Raw genomic sequence first — 14012 nt, 5'->3', positions numbered from 1 at the left:
GAAACGAGGAAGGAGAGAAAGAGAGATAGAGAAAGAGAGCAAAAGGCCTTGTGTGCAGAGTCTGGGACATTACACTGCGAGGGTCTGTTTCAAGGTGTTAAGATTACCTTCATGCTGTCCTGCCTATTGTCCGGCCCTGCTCTGTCTCTCCGCTGGCAGGCAGCAATGGAGCAATAATAGGGTGATTGCAATATTCGTCACTCCAAAGCCTAAATTTGAACAAGGTGCTTCGGGCTTTCGGAGACACGGTGACCCTGCAACGTATATCTGCTCGCAGATGTCTGAGAAACTTGGCCCCAGTCATTCAGAATATTCAGCCCCGTCGCCGTGTTTCCACATCCAGCGAGCTCCAGCAAGATATATGTCACATGTAAAAAAACCCTGGAGTGCTCACACTTGGAAGAATGGTGGGAAAGGTGTGTGATTTAGAGGGTTAGATGTAGCTGCTCTCGCTGCCTTATCTCCAGCTCTGGTTCCTCCACCGAGCGCTGGTCTTCGGGGAAGTCGCTTTGGCACGAGATCCCAGGGCCGAACTCGGGGGGCCCAGCTCTCACAGCTTTAATTGAATCATTGCTTACAACCTGCAATTTGGAGGCTTTCTCTTGTTTTTCAGTTCATTAGAAGTTCAGTGTTTCAGGTTTGCTGTGCTCCAGATTACGGTATGTTAAACTGTGTTTTGACAGGCCGAGGTTTAATGTCCTGCACAGGCCTCTGGAGGCTGATTGATTAGTGAGATAAAGTCTGTCTGGGAAGACAACAGCTGAACAAAGAAGCAGACGTTTACAAATGTTAGTTTCTTGCTGTTGGACGTGCTCCTCCCCTCTTTCAAATATAGGTTAGATACCTATGTTATCATTTGTATTGCTCTTAACCCTGCCTGTCACATTTGTTGGTTATGATTCTTGACCTCGTCCCTCGTCGAAAAAGACTTACGATGCGGGTTGACGTGTAAAACTTGAATATAGGTCACTTAAAGTAGTAAATGATAAAAGTATGTTGTTGCACTGAATCGTTTTTGCCTGTGTTATTGGTCGTGAGCCTATTGTAGGTGCAACACCATTCACAAAGCACCACAGATTCCACTGATTAGCTGGATTCTTGGTTTTTAACGATCCATCACCTGCTTGAACACGTGCTGTGACCTTTTCTAGACAAAACTTAAAATCGACACATGTATAATCCATCAATACACTAAATGTTTCTTAAATTTCAAGTAGCTGAAGTTATCTCAAGACGAGAAATTATTTGTAACAAAAATAAAATGGCAACATGATGTCAACACTATAGCTCAAGGATTCAGTCTTGGGAGTGTCAGGGTTAAAGAACATCACCATCCAGGATTTAGTGCTTTAAGAGGTGTGTAATCTAAAACAGAGAGAAACCAAACTATGTCAAAGACGTAACCTACCTGACAGGCGGCGTATGACATCACCGAATGTTTCCCTTGGCGGAAAAAAAAACTATTTTGGACCATGAATTGAAACACGGTGTCACATCCTTGATAGAACATATCCATTCTCCCTCGCAGCGCTGCCTACATGCGTCCATGAGGTTATCCTCGGTTCATCGAGAGAACATGGAAGTGAGAGACAATGCCTTCCTCCTGGCCAACGGGCTCCCTGCGTGGCTCGGACCTCCTCATTGAAACGGCTGCACCTTCAGCTTGGATCATTGCGGGAGGAAGAGGGTCTGCAGGCTTCAGGGGGATTGTCATCTGCTGTTGTGATCAAAACAAACCGTGAATAGGTCCTCGGGCCCGGCGAGTGTGCATCACATCGGCTGTCTGCTGGTGACCTCAGTGATGGTAAAATAATTAGCTCCATCTATTCCAAGCTGCGGCCTTTCAAAGGGATCTCTGGATGGCTGAGGGAAAAGTTCAAGTGTGGAGCACGTCTGACGCAATCCCTTTAATACGGCGGATTAAACATGAGTGAGAAGCATTGTTTATAGAAAGCTAATGACTCTAGTGTACACACAGAAAGAAAATCTTCTGTTCAAATAACACTGAGATCAATGAGCAGCAGCAGACTACATTCTAGCGATGCTTTCTGTCATAAAAGTTTGAGTAAACCAGCCTCAAGTGGTGATTATGAAAAACAATAACAAGAAGCTCTCAAGCTGCAACCTTATTGCAACATAGTATTTTTCGTGGTTAAAAGTACTCCTGGATAATTTGTTTTGTGGGAACTCATAATTTATCATTAAAGTTTATTCTTCATCACAAAAATATTTTACCTTGTAGTCCCCTAAATTTAGCTTAGTTGGTTTTCAAATTAATATTTTACAAATTAAACATAAAAATGGCCAAAACTGCACAGGTTTTTAAAGCAGTTTAAATCAGCTGCAACCTGATTAATAACAACATTAAAATACAATTAGCATGTTAATGCATTGATAATATTGATTCAGTAACAGAAACATATAATAGTATAACACTAACAGGGGTCAAAATATTAAAAAGTATTTTTACTTTTGATGCATTTAGTTGCTTTTGTACTTTTTTTTATGAATTTCCACTTTTCTGAATTAAATATCTCTAGACTAAAGCCCTTTTTCTATCACTACACAATTTGATCACTAAAGGTTATTTCACCTGAGGTCATTTTTATAAAGCTTTCATTTGCAAACCAGTTACGAGGCTGGTTTTCCACAGGTTTCCAGTTCCCTGCGTGTCACAGCTGTGCTCCCAGTGAATCCCCGCACCTCTCGTCCACCTTCTTACAGCCAGTGGGACTCGCTGCCGTTGGGTGTCGCTGTGCGCGCAAAGTCTCCACCGACAGGTTTTGGTCCGACCGGACCCAACAACAGTCTGAAGTGTCAGAGTGTCGCTAACACGTGAGAAACCCAGTGTGTAGAAGAGGCTGAAGGACGGGGAAAGAGGGAGAGAGAGAGAGAGAGAGAGATACAGGGCCGCAAAATCACGCGGAAGACGAGGGTTGTTTTTGTTGCGGAGGAGCCGGACGTGGAGGAAACGGCGGAGATCTCTGATGAGGGAATGCCGAAAAGCAGAGCAGACACACGGCCAGAGCACCAGACATGAGTTCGAGGTAAGAGTGAGATCCGGCGGGGAGGCAGGGATGACATCCCCGCAGACGTGTGGTCGTGCGCAGTGTCACAACGAGCAGCAGACTGTGCACGTCCACGATCTCGAGTGTATCCAACTTTAATGCGCTTTTTAATGTATTTTGTAGATTTGAGCCGAAGCTCCCGGTGAAGCCTGTTGTGTCCGAGAATGAACATCTGGATCATATTGTCATATCCGGCCTAAAGTTTATCTGATAGCAACTTTGTTACACATATTTGATTTTTTTTAAATCAACCCTGATATATTAAACCATCCTTTTATAATACATAGGCCACAAGATGTTGGTGCAAAGAAAGACGTTAGCTTACAATTTATAAAAGCCACATAAGATATTTAATATTTTTAATATCCACAGAAGATGGAGAATTTCTGTAATAAAATGACAATAATTTATTTTAATGACAGCACAGAGGACTCAGTGGACTTACTTTAACAACTGCCTTCTTTTATTACTTAGCATTAAAATAGTTTTAAATCAATGTTCTAGTAAAATAAGTGACCAGGTTTTTTAGGGAGTAGGGGGACACATCACTGAAGTTATCTAAATGAAAAAAGGCTCCAAAGTGTGTGAGGGGACACAGTCAGTCCATCCGTGACCAGGTGATGGTGCTTTACCTGCTAGAGAGAGAGAGAGAGGGAGAGAGAGAGAGAGAGAGAGAGGGGTTTAAGGTTTATTCTTATTAAACCTCCCTTTAGTTTCCACTTATCTTATGCTGGTCTTTAAGTGAAGCCAGGGGGGCCCCCTTAAAGATCCACATGTTCTCAGAGGATTTCCTCAGGGTAGGAGGATGTTGACACCTTCATTCAACAGGTTTATGGGTTATACTTTATATTTTTTCTAACTATTACAGTTGAAAAATAATTAGTTTTTTATCGATAGCATGGAATTAATTGATTAACTTTGGCCTCAGGGACTAAATGAAAAGTAAACGTAGTGAAGTTTAGGAGGAGGTTTGATTCTCTTCCATCAGTGAACTCCTCTCCTCGGTGGAAGGGCAGCCGATCATAAATATGGAACATGTATCCCGATGTATACACTCGCTGTCTGTCTCTTTAAGACGATGTGTTGAGAAGTTCAAGTCGGGGTCACGCAAAGTTCCTGCCCTCGATTTTACCTTTTAGTTTTATTATAGACTGACATCACACGGGGCGCTAAAACACTTAAGGCGCATAGAGGCTCCATTATCATCCCGGTGCGCATTATTGCTCCGACTCAAAAATAGCTAAGGAAATTACTAGAGAAAAAAAAAAAGAAACAAGAGGAAACTGATGCTGGTCGGAGCACGTATTTTTTGTTTTTTTTATAGGAGGGGATGAGAGAGAGAGAAAGAGAGAGGGGAGAGAGGAGGGGCAGAGGGAGAAAGAGGGAGAAACAGGGAGAGGGAGGAAAGTGGGTGGGGGGACGGACCTGAGGAGCGACAAGAAACTCATATCAATTAATAATCATAAAAAAAAAAAAGCGCTGGCAGACGCGCTCGGAAAACTGGCATGGTTTTGTTGGAGGCTGGCAGTTCAAAGCTGAAACGTCAGATATGACTCCTGGAGGCTGCTGAGATGATCATTAAGGGAGACTTAGATCGGATGGCAGAGGACATCGGGCATGCAGGTAAGAGCTGCTGCTGCTGCTGCTGCTGCGCACATGGAGGCACCAGAGCAGAGGAGGAGAGGGAGGACGAATGGCATTTAGCTTTTTATTCCTTTAATACTGCAGCGTGATTTGCAGCCGGAGAGAAAATACACTTTTTTTAAATGACTCGTTGATATCTTAGTGAGACACAAACTTTGCGTAATGCAGCCTGCATGCGGTTTTTATTTATTTATTCCAGTCTTATATCCTTCGCTTGTTTCTTCTTTACGCTTTAAATTAGATTTAATTTGTAAGTTTCCTCTCTAATAATTAATTATAGACAGTGAATCTCTAAAATTCTCCAGGATCAGATGTAGTCTTGAAATGTGGCTTCAAAGTTCAGCTAAATTAGATCTTCATATTTGGAAAGTGCAAAACAAGACGAACCCAATTGGATTTATTTTTTTGTGTTTCACCTGCGAGTTTAATTATTAATTTCAGATGAATTATTAAAAGCTAAAGGCAATAATCGACCTCTGCCAAAGCGGATCTTCGGCGTATTTAATAACCAGGTGACACATTTAAAAAAGGAAGAAATAAGTTCCAGTTTGATGTTGTAAAACAGGCCCATCGCTGTGCGTAATAACGTCACCGCTGAGTTCAGGATTAACCGACGCCTGAACACAATATTATAGAATAATTTAGAAGTGTGTATGTGTGTGTAGAGTCACTTCTTTAATTTATGGATTTCCGAGGTTTCATGTGATTTGCATGACGCAGCAGCTCGTGAGCGCTGCTGACAGGTCTGAAGACGCAGCGAGCTGGTATAAGAACCAGCTGTGTGGCGCAGGCAGGGCGCAGAGGACGCTGCGGCTCTGGAGGTGATTTAGGAGACGCATACGCAGAGGTAGAGAGTGGATGAGGCGCATACACACACACACACACACACACACACACACACACACACACACACACACACACACACACATTTCACTCGTGATGTGGTTTAGCTGGAGCGATAATACGCGAAGAGCAGGGCAGAACGGATTAGAGCCGGGGAAGACGCGCACAGGGTCAGGAGACCAGCTCCACGCTTGTGCCTGCGAAGAGGCGCGCACAGACGAGACAGTGACAGAGGAACCGGTCCTCGTGTCCCCAACTTAAACAGCACGGCACAAAAAGCTAATATTGTTCATAGAGTCAATATTGATTTATTTTGTGAAGTTTGTCAGTTTTAAATGCTCAGGAGGAGAAGAAATTATATAAAAGTAAGTCATGCAATTGAAATGAGTGAAAATAGAATACTCTGCTGGAAAATCTACAGGATACAAATTGACTGAAAAACACTGAAAAAACTGGTAACTTGTTCTGCTGATGCTTCAATGGAAGTGTTGATTAGTATTAAATGTGTTTTTTTCTGTAACACAACAAGCTGTGTGTTGCTCTCCTGCAACTTTGAAGCCTGTAAATGTGCAGGGATTATTTTTCTTTAAATTGTGTGATTAGAGCATTTAAACATGAAACTGATGCTGACTCTCTCCATCGTGTTTGCTGATCTGACTTAAACGTATTCACTTATTCATCAGCCTCGATCTGCTCTGCAGGCTGCACTCACATGTAAGGAAAGCTCCCAGTCTGATAGTTCATGCATGTAAAACCCCTCCAGCCTGTATTCGTCTCTGGTGACTCACAGAAACAACAACAATTAAATTAGTTGGATTGAAGTAATGAAAAAACCTGCTGTCAAATATCTATTCTTGCTGGTTTACACTGGACTCTGTGCTGCAGTGTTGCCCCATAAATTGAACATATAGACTATGTGAACATGGTCTCTAAAATAAACATGGCTGCGTGGGAAGCAAATTGAAATGAGAAAAAATATAACGTGAAGATGATGTTTTAAGCAGATGTTCTGGAGTGTTTATGTGACTGAGGCTGGATGTAGACTTTTGACGTTTAAGTCTCCGGCTTCGTCCCCCAAACCACAAAAGTGATAAAACAGACAAAACACAGGGCCAGTGAATATGCAGATAATGCAAATAAGTGAATGTGATCGGTGTTAACAAGCATCAGGATCATTTAAGATTCCTCCGCTTGTTGATGGGTCATTAGAAATGAGGCTGTGGTGATGAAAACCTCTTCTCAGGCGACTCTGACTGTGTGTGCAACCGTACAAATTTGTAACTCGGCCTGTTTAACACGACAAAACAACCACACAAGCTGCAGTGCAGGTTTTCGGATTGTGTTGACAAGAATATTACATGTAGCAGGCTGGATTTTAAAATGTGTTCCACGGCTAAATATCACTGCAATCACCGCTGGTTTCCTCACAGGATGAAGTGAGCTTACACATGCACACCAGATCAAGAATTAAACAAACAGTCTTTTTCTTTGGTCATCAAACGGCGAGGTCAGCTGATTTAAAAGGCCAGGAGCGGGGTGACACAGGAATCAGACTGGTCCCAGCGAGAGTGAAGCGATTTGAACTGTGTTGATGGGACAACCCACAGCCACTTTGTCCAGTTGTGACCACAGGACTTCACCGAAAACAAAGTTGCATCAGATTTCAGATTCATGCACAAATTCAGCTTTTTTTGCACGATTCCTATAGAAAAAGAGCATTTCAAATTAACAAAGGTAGATTCCAATCCAGATATGAAGTTGGGTTTAGTTTTGTGTTGTGCTCTGGGATGAACTGTCACATAACGGTGCAAGAGCGCACAGTGATTGTGCGTGTGTGTTAGTACACAACCTGTCACCATGTCCCGCTGAAGACACCATGCAGCAAACCAGTGAGCTGAACAAGCCCCAACGCAAATAGAGGCTCTGCAGAAGTTCAGCCAGTTATGGAAACGACTCGGCCCGCTCCTCGCATCACACACGTCTCCAAACACGTTTGATCCGACCGACGTTGATATTTGTAGTCGAGTACCACTGAGGCGTAATCATAGCCAGACAGAAACCAGAAGTGGAAACACTTTAGACAACAACAGGGGGAAAATGATGGAGTGTGAGTCCAGAGTAAACCTGCCACATACCTGCCTTCTTATTCACAGCTTTGGTTATTTTTTAAATTTATACATTTATTTTTTGATATTTTTTGACAAGACAATAAGTACTAAATAGCAAACCAGTCGTGGGTGGAAATGAGCACAGAATATTAAATAAAAATAAAATTTATATTTAAAAGATGTTAATCACTATGTTCATCGGCTATTGTTATAGTGACAGTAACTTTCATTTTTCAGTGATAATGATGCTGCCTGATGATAATCATCATAGAGACCTTGAGGATCTGTCATACTTAGCTTTAATAGAGAAAAATAGACACATGATTTCATAGGATTCTCCAGAATCCCTCAGTCAGATAAAAAAAAAATATATATATATTTCTTGTGGTGAGCGCGTAGACTGAACAAAATAAACAAGAAGTGAATGAGCTGGTGTCAGGAAGGCCGGGATCAGACAGATGACATAATATTTATTTAGTTGCTTGTTTCCCATCAGCGAGTGCAGCCCCGTGGGGACGGTTTGAGATGTTTAATCCCTTAAGTAAACAGATGCCACTGATTGAACAATACATTGTGTTTCGTGCACGCAGCTGATGTAGTTTATTTTAAGCTGGATGGAACAGTTTGTGCGTATGTGTGTGTGTGTGTGTGTGTGCGTTAGATCCCTGGAGCTCATCTCAACGTACAGCACTGAATCATCTCAGCCTGATTTACATCCTGTGCGCTCCACTGTTCCTTATATGACTGGACAGAGCGCGGAGGCGAGAGACCTGTCTTTTTTTGGACGTGTCCTTCCCTCACACGTTTATACCTGCTGTTCATCATATTTGTGAAACGTTCATCGCTCGCTTTGTTTAAAAAAACGTCTGCACTACACTCCTGGAATACTCTATCAGGAAGCCAGCAGTTGTGAAAAAATATGTATCTGTGGTTCTCTGGGTTTATTTCTCAGTGTGTGTGTGTTTTTGCTCGCTGCAGAGGAAGTGAATGCATACACTTGAATTTCTGATAATGAGAAAACCACTGCAGCAGCTCACCTTTAGCAAAAGTTCACTTTCACAGAGTGTTTCCCACACACGAGTTCTGCTCCCTGCACACGTCTCATAGAGCAGAGCTATGACGTAAACAGGATTTAGCAAATACTGAAGGCTTTGATAACAAATTGATTAGTAAACAAGGCAACAAAATTAAATGATAAAACTGTAATTATGAATTTGCATAAAAATTCTGGTAAATTATTGTGTTTCAAAATGATGATTTAGCAAATTAATTCACCTTAATTAATCATCAGACATGTAAAGGCTTTTTATTATTATCTCTCTGTCTGTCTGAATTGCTCCGGCAGATTTCGTGGTTAAACCTTTTCACACTTAAATGTTTCAAATGTGTGTAAATCCTGATCTTTTCATAGATTTCTTTTATTAAATTGATATGACACATTGCTTTTGTTGTTGTTGTGGCTTGAAATGCTGACTGCTGCATGATATTTTACAGATATCTCTTGTTGCAGGTGGCGGACTGAAGACGATGCTGGATGCCATGGACGTTCCAAGTCATGCTAGGGATCTCCTCCTGCAGCTCAACAGCCAGCGCACCAAGGGCTTCCTGTGTGATGTTATCATTGTGGTGCAGAACGCCCTCTTCAGGGCTCACAAGAACATTCTGGCCGCCAGCAGCCTCTACTTGAAATCGTTGGTGGTCCATGACAATCTCATCAACCTCGACCACGAGATGGTGAGTCCAGGCGTGTTCAGGGTCATTCTGGACTACATCTACACAGGCCGCCTTACTGAGGGAGACCCCACTTCTCCAACTGAACCCAATCTGGGGGCCGTCCTGGCAGCAGCCAGCTACCTTCAGCTGCTTGACTTAGTGGCGTTGTGCAAAAAGAAGCTGAAAAGACATGGCAAGTACCCGCCGCGCCTGGGCCCTGCTTTTCTGCCCTATCCAAAGATGGGACCAAATAGCATGGGGCTAGGGAGTGGTGGCAGGTACAGAGTTTCCACTCCAGTCATTCAACCCTGCCCTCCAGGAGGAATTTTGAATAGCCATGCACCCCGGCCACAACCACTAGAGGAGCTAATTCCCCATCGATTAGCCATCCATGCTGGGGAGTTGTATGCTCCCACCTCCGCCCTGGGCTCTCAGGCGTTCCCGTCCATGCAGTCAGCTTTGCCTGCCCAGCTTGGGCGTTCAGCCCATCACGACAGGAACTGCTCCCCCAACTATGGCCTCGATCTCTCTAAGAAAAGCCCCAACTCCCAGTCTCAGCACCCTCACTCCCATCTGGCAAACAGTCACAACGATGAGGAGCGAGACGGGACTCTGAGCGGCCGCACGAGTCCCATGCACGGGATGAACGGCAGGGTCTTCCCCTCTGAGAAAATGGAGTCCACCGACCAGACAAGCTCCCTCACTCCTCCACCTTTTTCCCATCTCAACCAGTCCCTTGGCCCCCATCATCCCCACATGCACCGCTCAGGCACCCAGGGCACAGATCGCTACCCATGCCCCCCCAGCCCTGACACTCCCACGGAAGGAGGCGAGGCAGGCAAGGAAATGGGCAACATCTACCGCTGGGTGAAACATGAGCCACTGTCATATACAGCTGAAGATGAAGATGAGGACGAGGACGAGGACGAGGGGGGTGAAAACGGAGACCGGCATCACAACCACCACAAGGTTGGGGAGGAGAGTGAAGGAGCGGATGACAAGAGCGGGTCTGGCACAGAGGAGACGGGGAGCAGTGAAGGCCGCCCCTCCCCTACGGGACCAATGGGGAGGTTCCACATGCCGTACGAGCCAGAGAGCTTCGGGGACAATCTGTACGTCTGCATTCCCTGTGACAAAGGCTTCCCGAGCTCCGAGCAGCTCAATGCACACGTGGAGACACACACAGAGGAGGAGCTGTACGGCGAGATGGGAAACAGCAATAACAGCAGCACCAAAAACACCAGCAGCAACACAAACGGCTACGGGAGCCTGAACAGCAGCAACAGCTTGAGCAGCCTGTCCCACCTGGAGTCCAAGTCCAGACAGGGGCTGAATTCAGGGGCCCTCGGGGAGATGATGCGACCCTACCGCTGTTCCAACTGCGAGAAGTCCTACAAAGACCCGGCCACTCTGCGGCAGCACGAGAAGACCCACTGGCTGACGCGGCCGTACCCTTGCAGCATCTGTGGCAAGAAGTTCACGCAGCGTGGCACCATGACGCGCCACATGCGCAGCCACCTGGGCCTCAAACCTTTCGCCTGCGACTCCTGCGGCATGCGCTTCACCCGCCAGTACCGCCTCACCGAGCACATGCGCATCCACTCCGGGGAAAAGCCCTACGAGTGTCAGGTGTGCGGGGGAAAGTTCGCCCAGCAGCGCAACCTCATCAGCCACATGAAGATGCACAGCAGCGGAGGGACTGCGGGGGGCCTGACCGCAGATCTGAAACTGAAGCTGGACTTTGCGGAGGGCATCTATCCGCTGAGTAAATACACAGCAGAGCACCTCGGGCTGAAGCAGGAGAAGGCCAATGAACTTCACATCCAGGCTCAGCAGCTGGTGGCCGACGGAAAGGCCCTGGAGAGCCTCTACCCGCTGTCCAAGCTGGCCGCGGAGCACCTGGGCCTCACCCACGACAAGATGGACGTCCTGGGCCAGCCCCTGCCCGCGCTCTCCCAGGCCCTAGAAGCCCGCACCATTGACCGCTACTCACCCAGCTAAGACATGTGACCTGTCGCCAATAGGTCTGTGTGCACACACAACTTGCAGTATTCTAAAGCCATTCACCTCAGTATCCTCCTCTGCACCTCAGACTCAGGCCAAAAGAAACTGGTCTGCTAATGCACACCAAAACGTTTAGACTGTCAGTGCCTTTCTATGCATCTAATGTATCTTAAAGTCCTCCTTCATAAAGGAAGTCTGTGCTATTCCATGACCAAGAGACACTCACTCAAAGAAGTACAGTATTTATGTACAGCGTATATATGCAAACAAACATTTCTTCTTTTTCATTTTTTTTATTTCAGCCATTGAGCCAAAGTTACAAATTGAAAACCAAAATGAAATTGTTTTATTTATTTTTGTATCACGATGAAATCCAAAGAGAAACTGTTGCAAAGAAACTTTGCAATCAGACCCTAAACCTGTGTACTATTGATTTTCATCTGTGTACAAGAAATGACAACAACAAAAAAAGCACATAAGGACAAGATCCAGGGTTTGTGTCCAGACCTGAGCGGAACTTTTATCAAATGAATAAACCAGCTCTCCTGGACTTTAAAATAATGGGAGAATATATATATATTTTTCTTCTTGTTTTTTTTTCTACTTCTCTGTTTGTTGGGGTACTGGACGATGTTTGTATCTGACCCTCCAGCTTCTCCCCACCACGTTCCCCTGCATCCCAAGGAAAGAGCTCAACAAGAAGAGCAATCTCCTCAGCAAGTCTCCCCTGCTCTGTTTTGACCACATGTGTTTTTAAAGTAACCCACTCCCCTTCATATTTGTGTGTACAGGCTCACGCCATGTGACAGCAGCGGTAGCTTAAGCAGCCGTACACTCGGAGCGTAACCCTCCTCGAGCTAAAACTTCCTTCTCATCCTGACTGACTTCCCACAGCTCTCACTTGTTATTGAGATGCAGCAAGCACGGCCCTGTGATCTCATAGCTGGGACATGATTGCACATACCCGACTGATGACACACTAATCCCCGCATCTCACGGCGTAGACGACGCATGGGTGTTGCCTCTGACATTGTGTAATATTTGCAGTTACGGATGCAGCTGAGGCTAGGACCGGGTCACGAGTGGATGACACAGAGGTCTGTCAAGAGCAATTACTCCACTCGCGGCAGCGCGATGATTAACGGTGGAGCGGCAGTAGTCAAATGCCGGGGGGGTTGGACGGCCGCTCTGATCCACTGTCCAACCTCTCATCTGACCTCCCCCCCCTCTGTAGTCTCCTGTCTGGGAGCCCGGCTACTGGTGACAGGCCAGAGTCAAGGCTGTTCCCGGCCCTTTGCCTTTAAAAGTGCTCCACACACACACACACACACACACAGAGCGAGCTGCTAATCTGTCAGTCAAATGAAAATGAGACGGGGTTGTGTGTGTCCTCCCTGGAAGCCGACGGGTGAGCAGCACTCCCCAGCTGCCGCGGCCCAGTAATCCCTGTGAAATCTCCACTTTCTCCTGGACAATTCACACTGCTCGCCAGCACCATGTCCCATTTCATGCCTGCCATCTTACCCCTCTGATCCACTTATTAACATCACATCCCAGCTTAGCAAGTGTGTCGTCCACCCCCCCCCCCCCCCCCCAGCCTCGCCCCCCGTTATTTTTTCTTTCCCCCTGCGCTGGTATCAAATGTGGAAACAGAGAAAGACATATTTCTGTGTTGCTCCTCCAGCTTGAAAACAAAAGAGCACTTAAAGGTTTCGGGGGTTGAAGGCACATTCTTGTCTTTGACATGTTTATTCCAAAGAGCACGCTGCCCTCTTTTCTATTTTGTATTCTAACACTTTTCCCTGGTCCCTCGGATTAAAAATGCCTGACCACTATAGTGCCAACGCCAACCTCAGTGGGTGAATGTGAAGACTAAAGCCATAAATACACTGTGATAGACGTAGTGACTCTTAAAGGCTTCAAACAAACACACACAATGTGCCTGACGTTTTGGGATTTTTTCATTTTTTTTTCGTGTACAATAATTTAAGGGCTTCTCTTTCTGTAGCATATGATCATATCAGAACACGTTGTTTTCCTGTCACTTACTTTTCTTTGCTTCATTTCGATTTGAGCTGAAAGCAGCGCACGTGAAACTGGTGCTTTACCTCAGGACTGAACCCAGCATGGGGGAAAAGCTAAACTTTAGTAAACCCTCAGATAACAACATCACACACACACACACACACACACACACACACACACACACACACTTTTTTTTATTTTCCTATTTACGGGACAGTGGTCCTGTGTTCAACCTGTGGTTATTTCTGTGTGTATCCATTTCTTGTTGTGGTTTAATGGTGGAGAGATGACATGTGATATTAACAATTTGTGTTGTTGTTTTTTTTACTATGCGGTATACATTTTCTATTGTGTTGTCCTCAAAGAGGCTTGTGTCGGTCTGACCAATTCCATTGTTATAACACGAGGCAAAGTCATCTTGGTAGCATGTAAACTGGCTGTTTGTGAATTTCTGAAACACTCGTCATAATGCCATTTCTTTCTTTTTTTCTTCTTCTTCTTCTTTTTATTCCAACCACACGTACAGTTAAAGTCTACGTGACGAGTGTGAAGCTTTGAAATTGTCGGTTTGCCCACAAGACACGTCGCAGCTCTCTGCACAGATAAG

At 45.2% G+C, this 14012-nt stretch overlaps 1 protein-coding gene across 4 annotated transcripts; it reads left to right on the top strand.

Annotated features, from left to right (window-relative positions):
* The first annotated feature begins 2776 nt into the window (after positions 1-2776).
* Positions 2777-12092, top strand: hic1 (hypermethylated in cancer 1). Of its 4 annotated transcripts, none has more exons than XM_053422893.1 (2): positions 2777-3047; positions 9158-12092. In XM_053422893.1, the coding sequence occupies exons 1-2, from the start codon at positions 2988-2990 to the stop codon at positions 11375-11377; spliced, it is 2280 nt and encodes a 759-aa protein (XP_053278868.1). In that variant the 5' UTR covers positions 2777-2987; the 3' UTR covers positions 11378-12092. The 4 variants fall into 4 exon arrangements, with proteins under 4 accessions (XP_053278868.1, XP_053278871.1, XP_053278869.1 ...); XM_053422896.1 differs by having other exon boundaries at positions 2779-3047; positions 9174-12092; XM_053422894.1 differs by lacking the exon at positions 2777-3047 and adding an exon at positions 3580-4691 and having other exon boundaries at positions 9174-12092.
* Positions 12093-14012: the final 1920 nt, after the last annotated feature.

This window comes from Pleuronectes platessa, chromosome 5 (assembly GCF_947347685.1).
Source record: "Pleuronectes platessa chromosome 5, fPlePla1.1, whole genome shotgun sequence".
In the NCBI taxonomy this organism is placed as follows: Eukaryota; Metazoa; Chordata; class Actinopteri; order Pleuronectiformes; family Pleuronectidae; genus Pleuronectes; species Pleuronectes platessa.
The sequence above is the reverse complement of the archived record's forward strand: the minus strand, read 5'-3'. Positions and strand labels throughout refer to the sequence as shown.

What these genes read in the sequence shown, in the direction of transcription:
- hic1 (XM_053422893.1), top strand. Translation starts at nt 2,988, where the DNA reads ATGAGGGAATGCCGAAAAGCAGAGCAGACACACGGCCAGAGCACCAGA. An exon ending in GCACCAGACATGAGTTCGAG is followed by an intron (nt 3,048 to 9,157) that starts GTAAGAGTGAGA and finishes GATATTTTACAG; the next exon opens with ATATCTCTTGTTGCAGGTGG.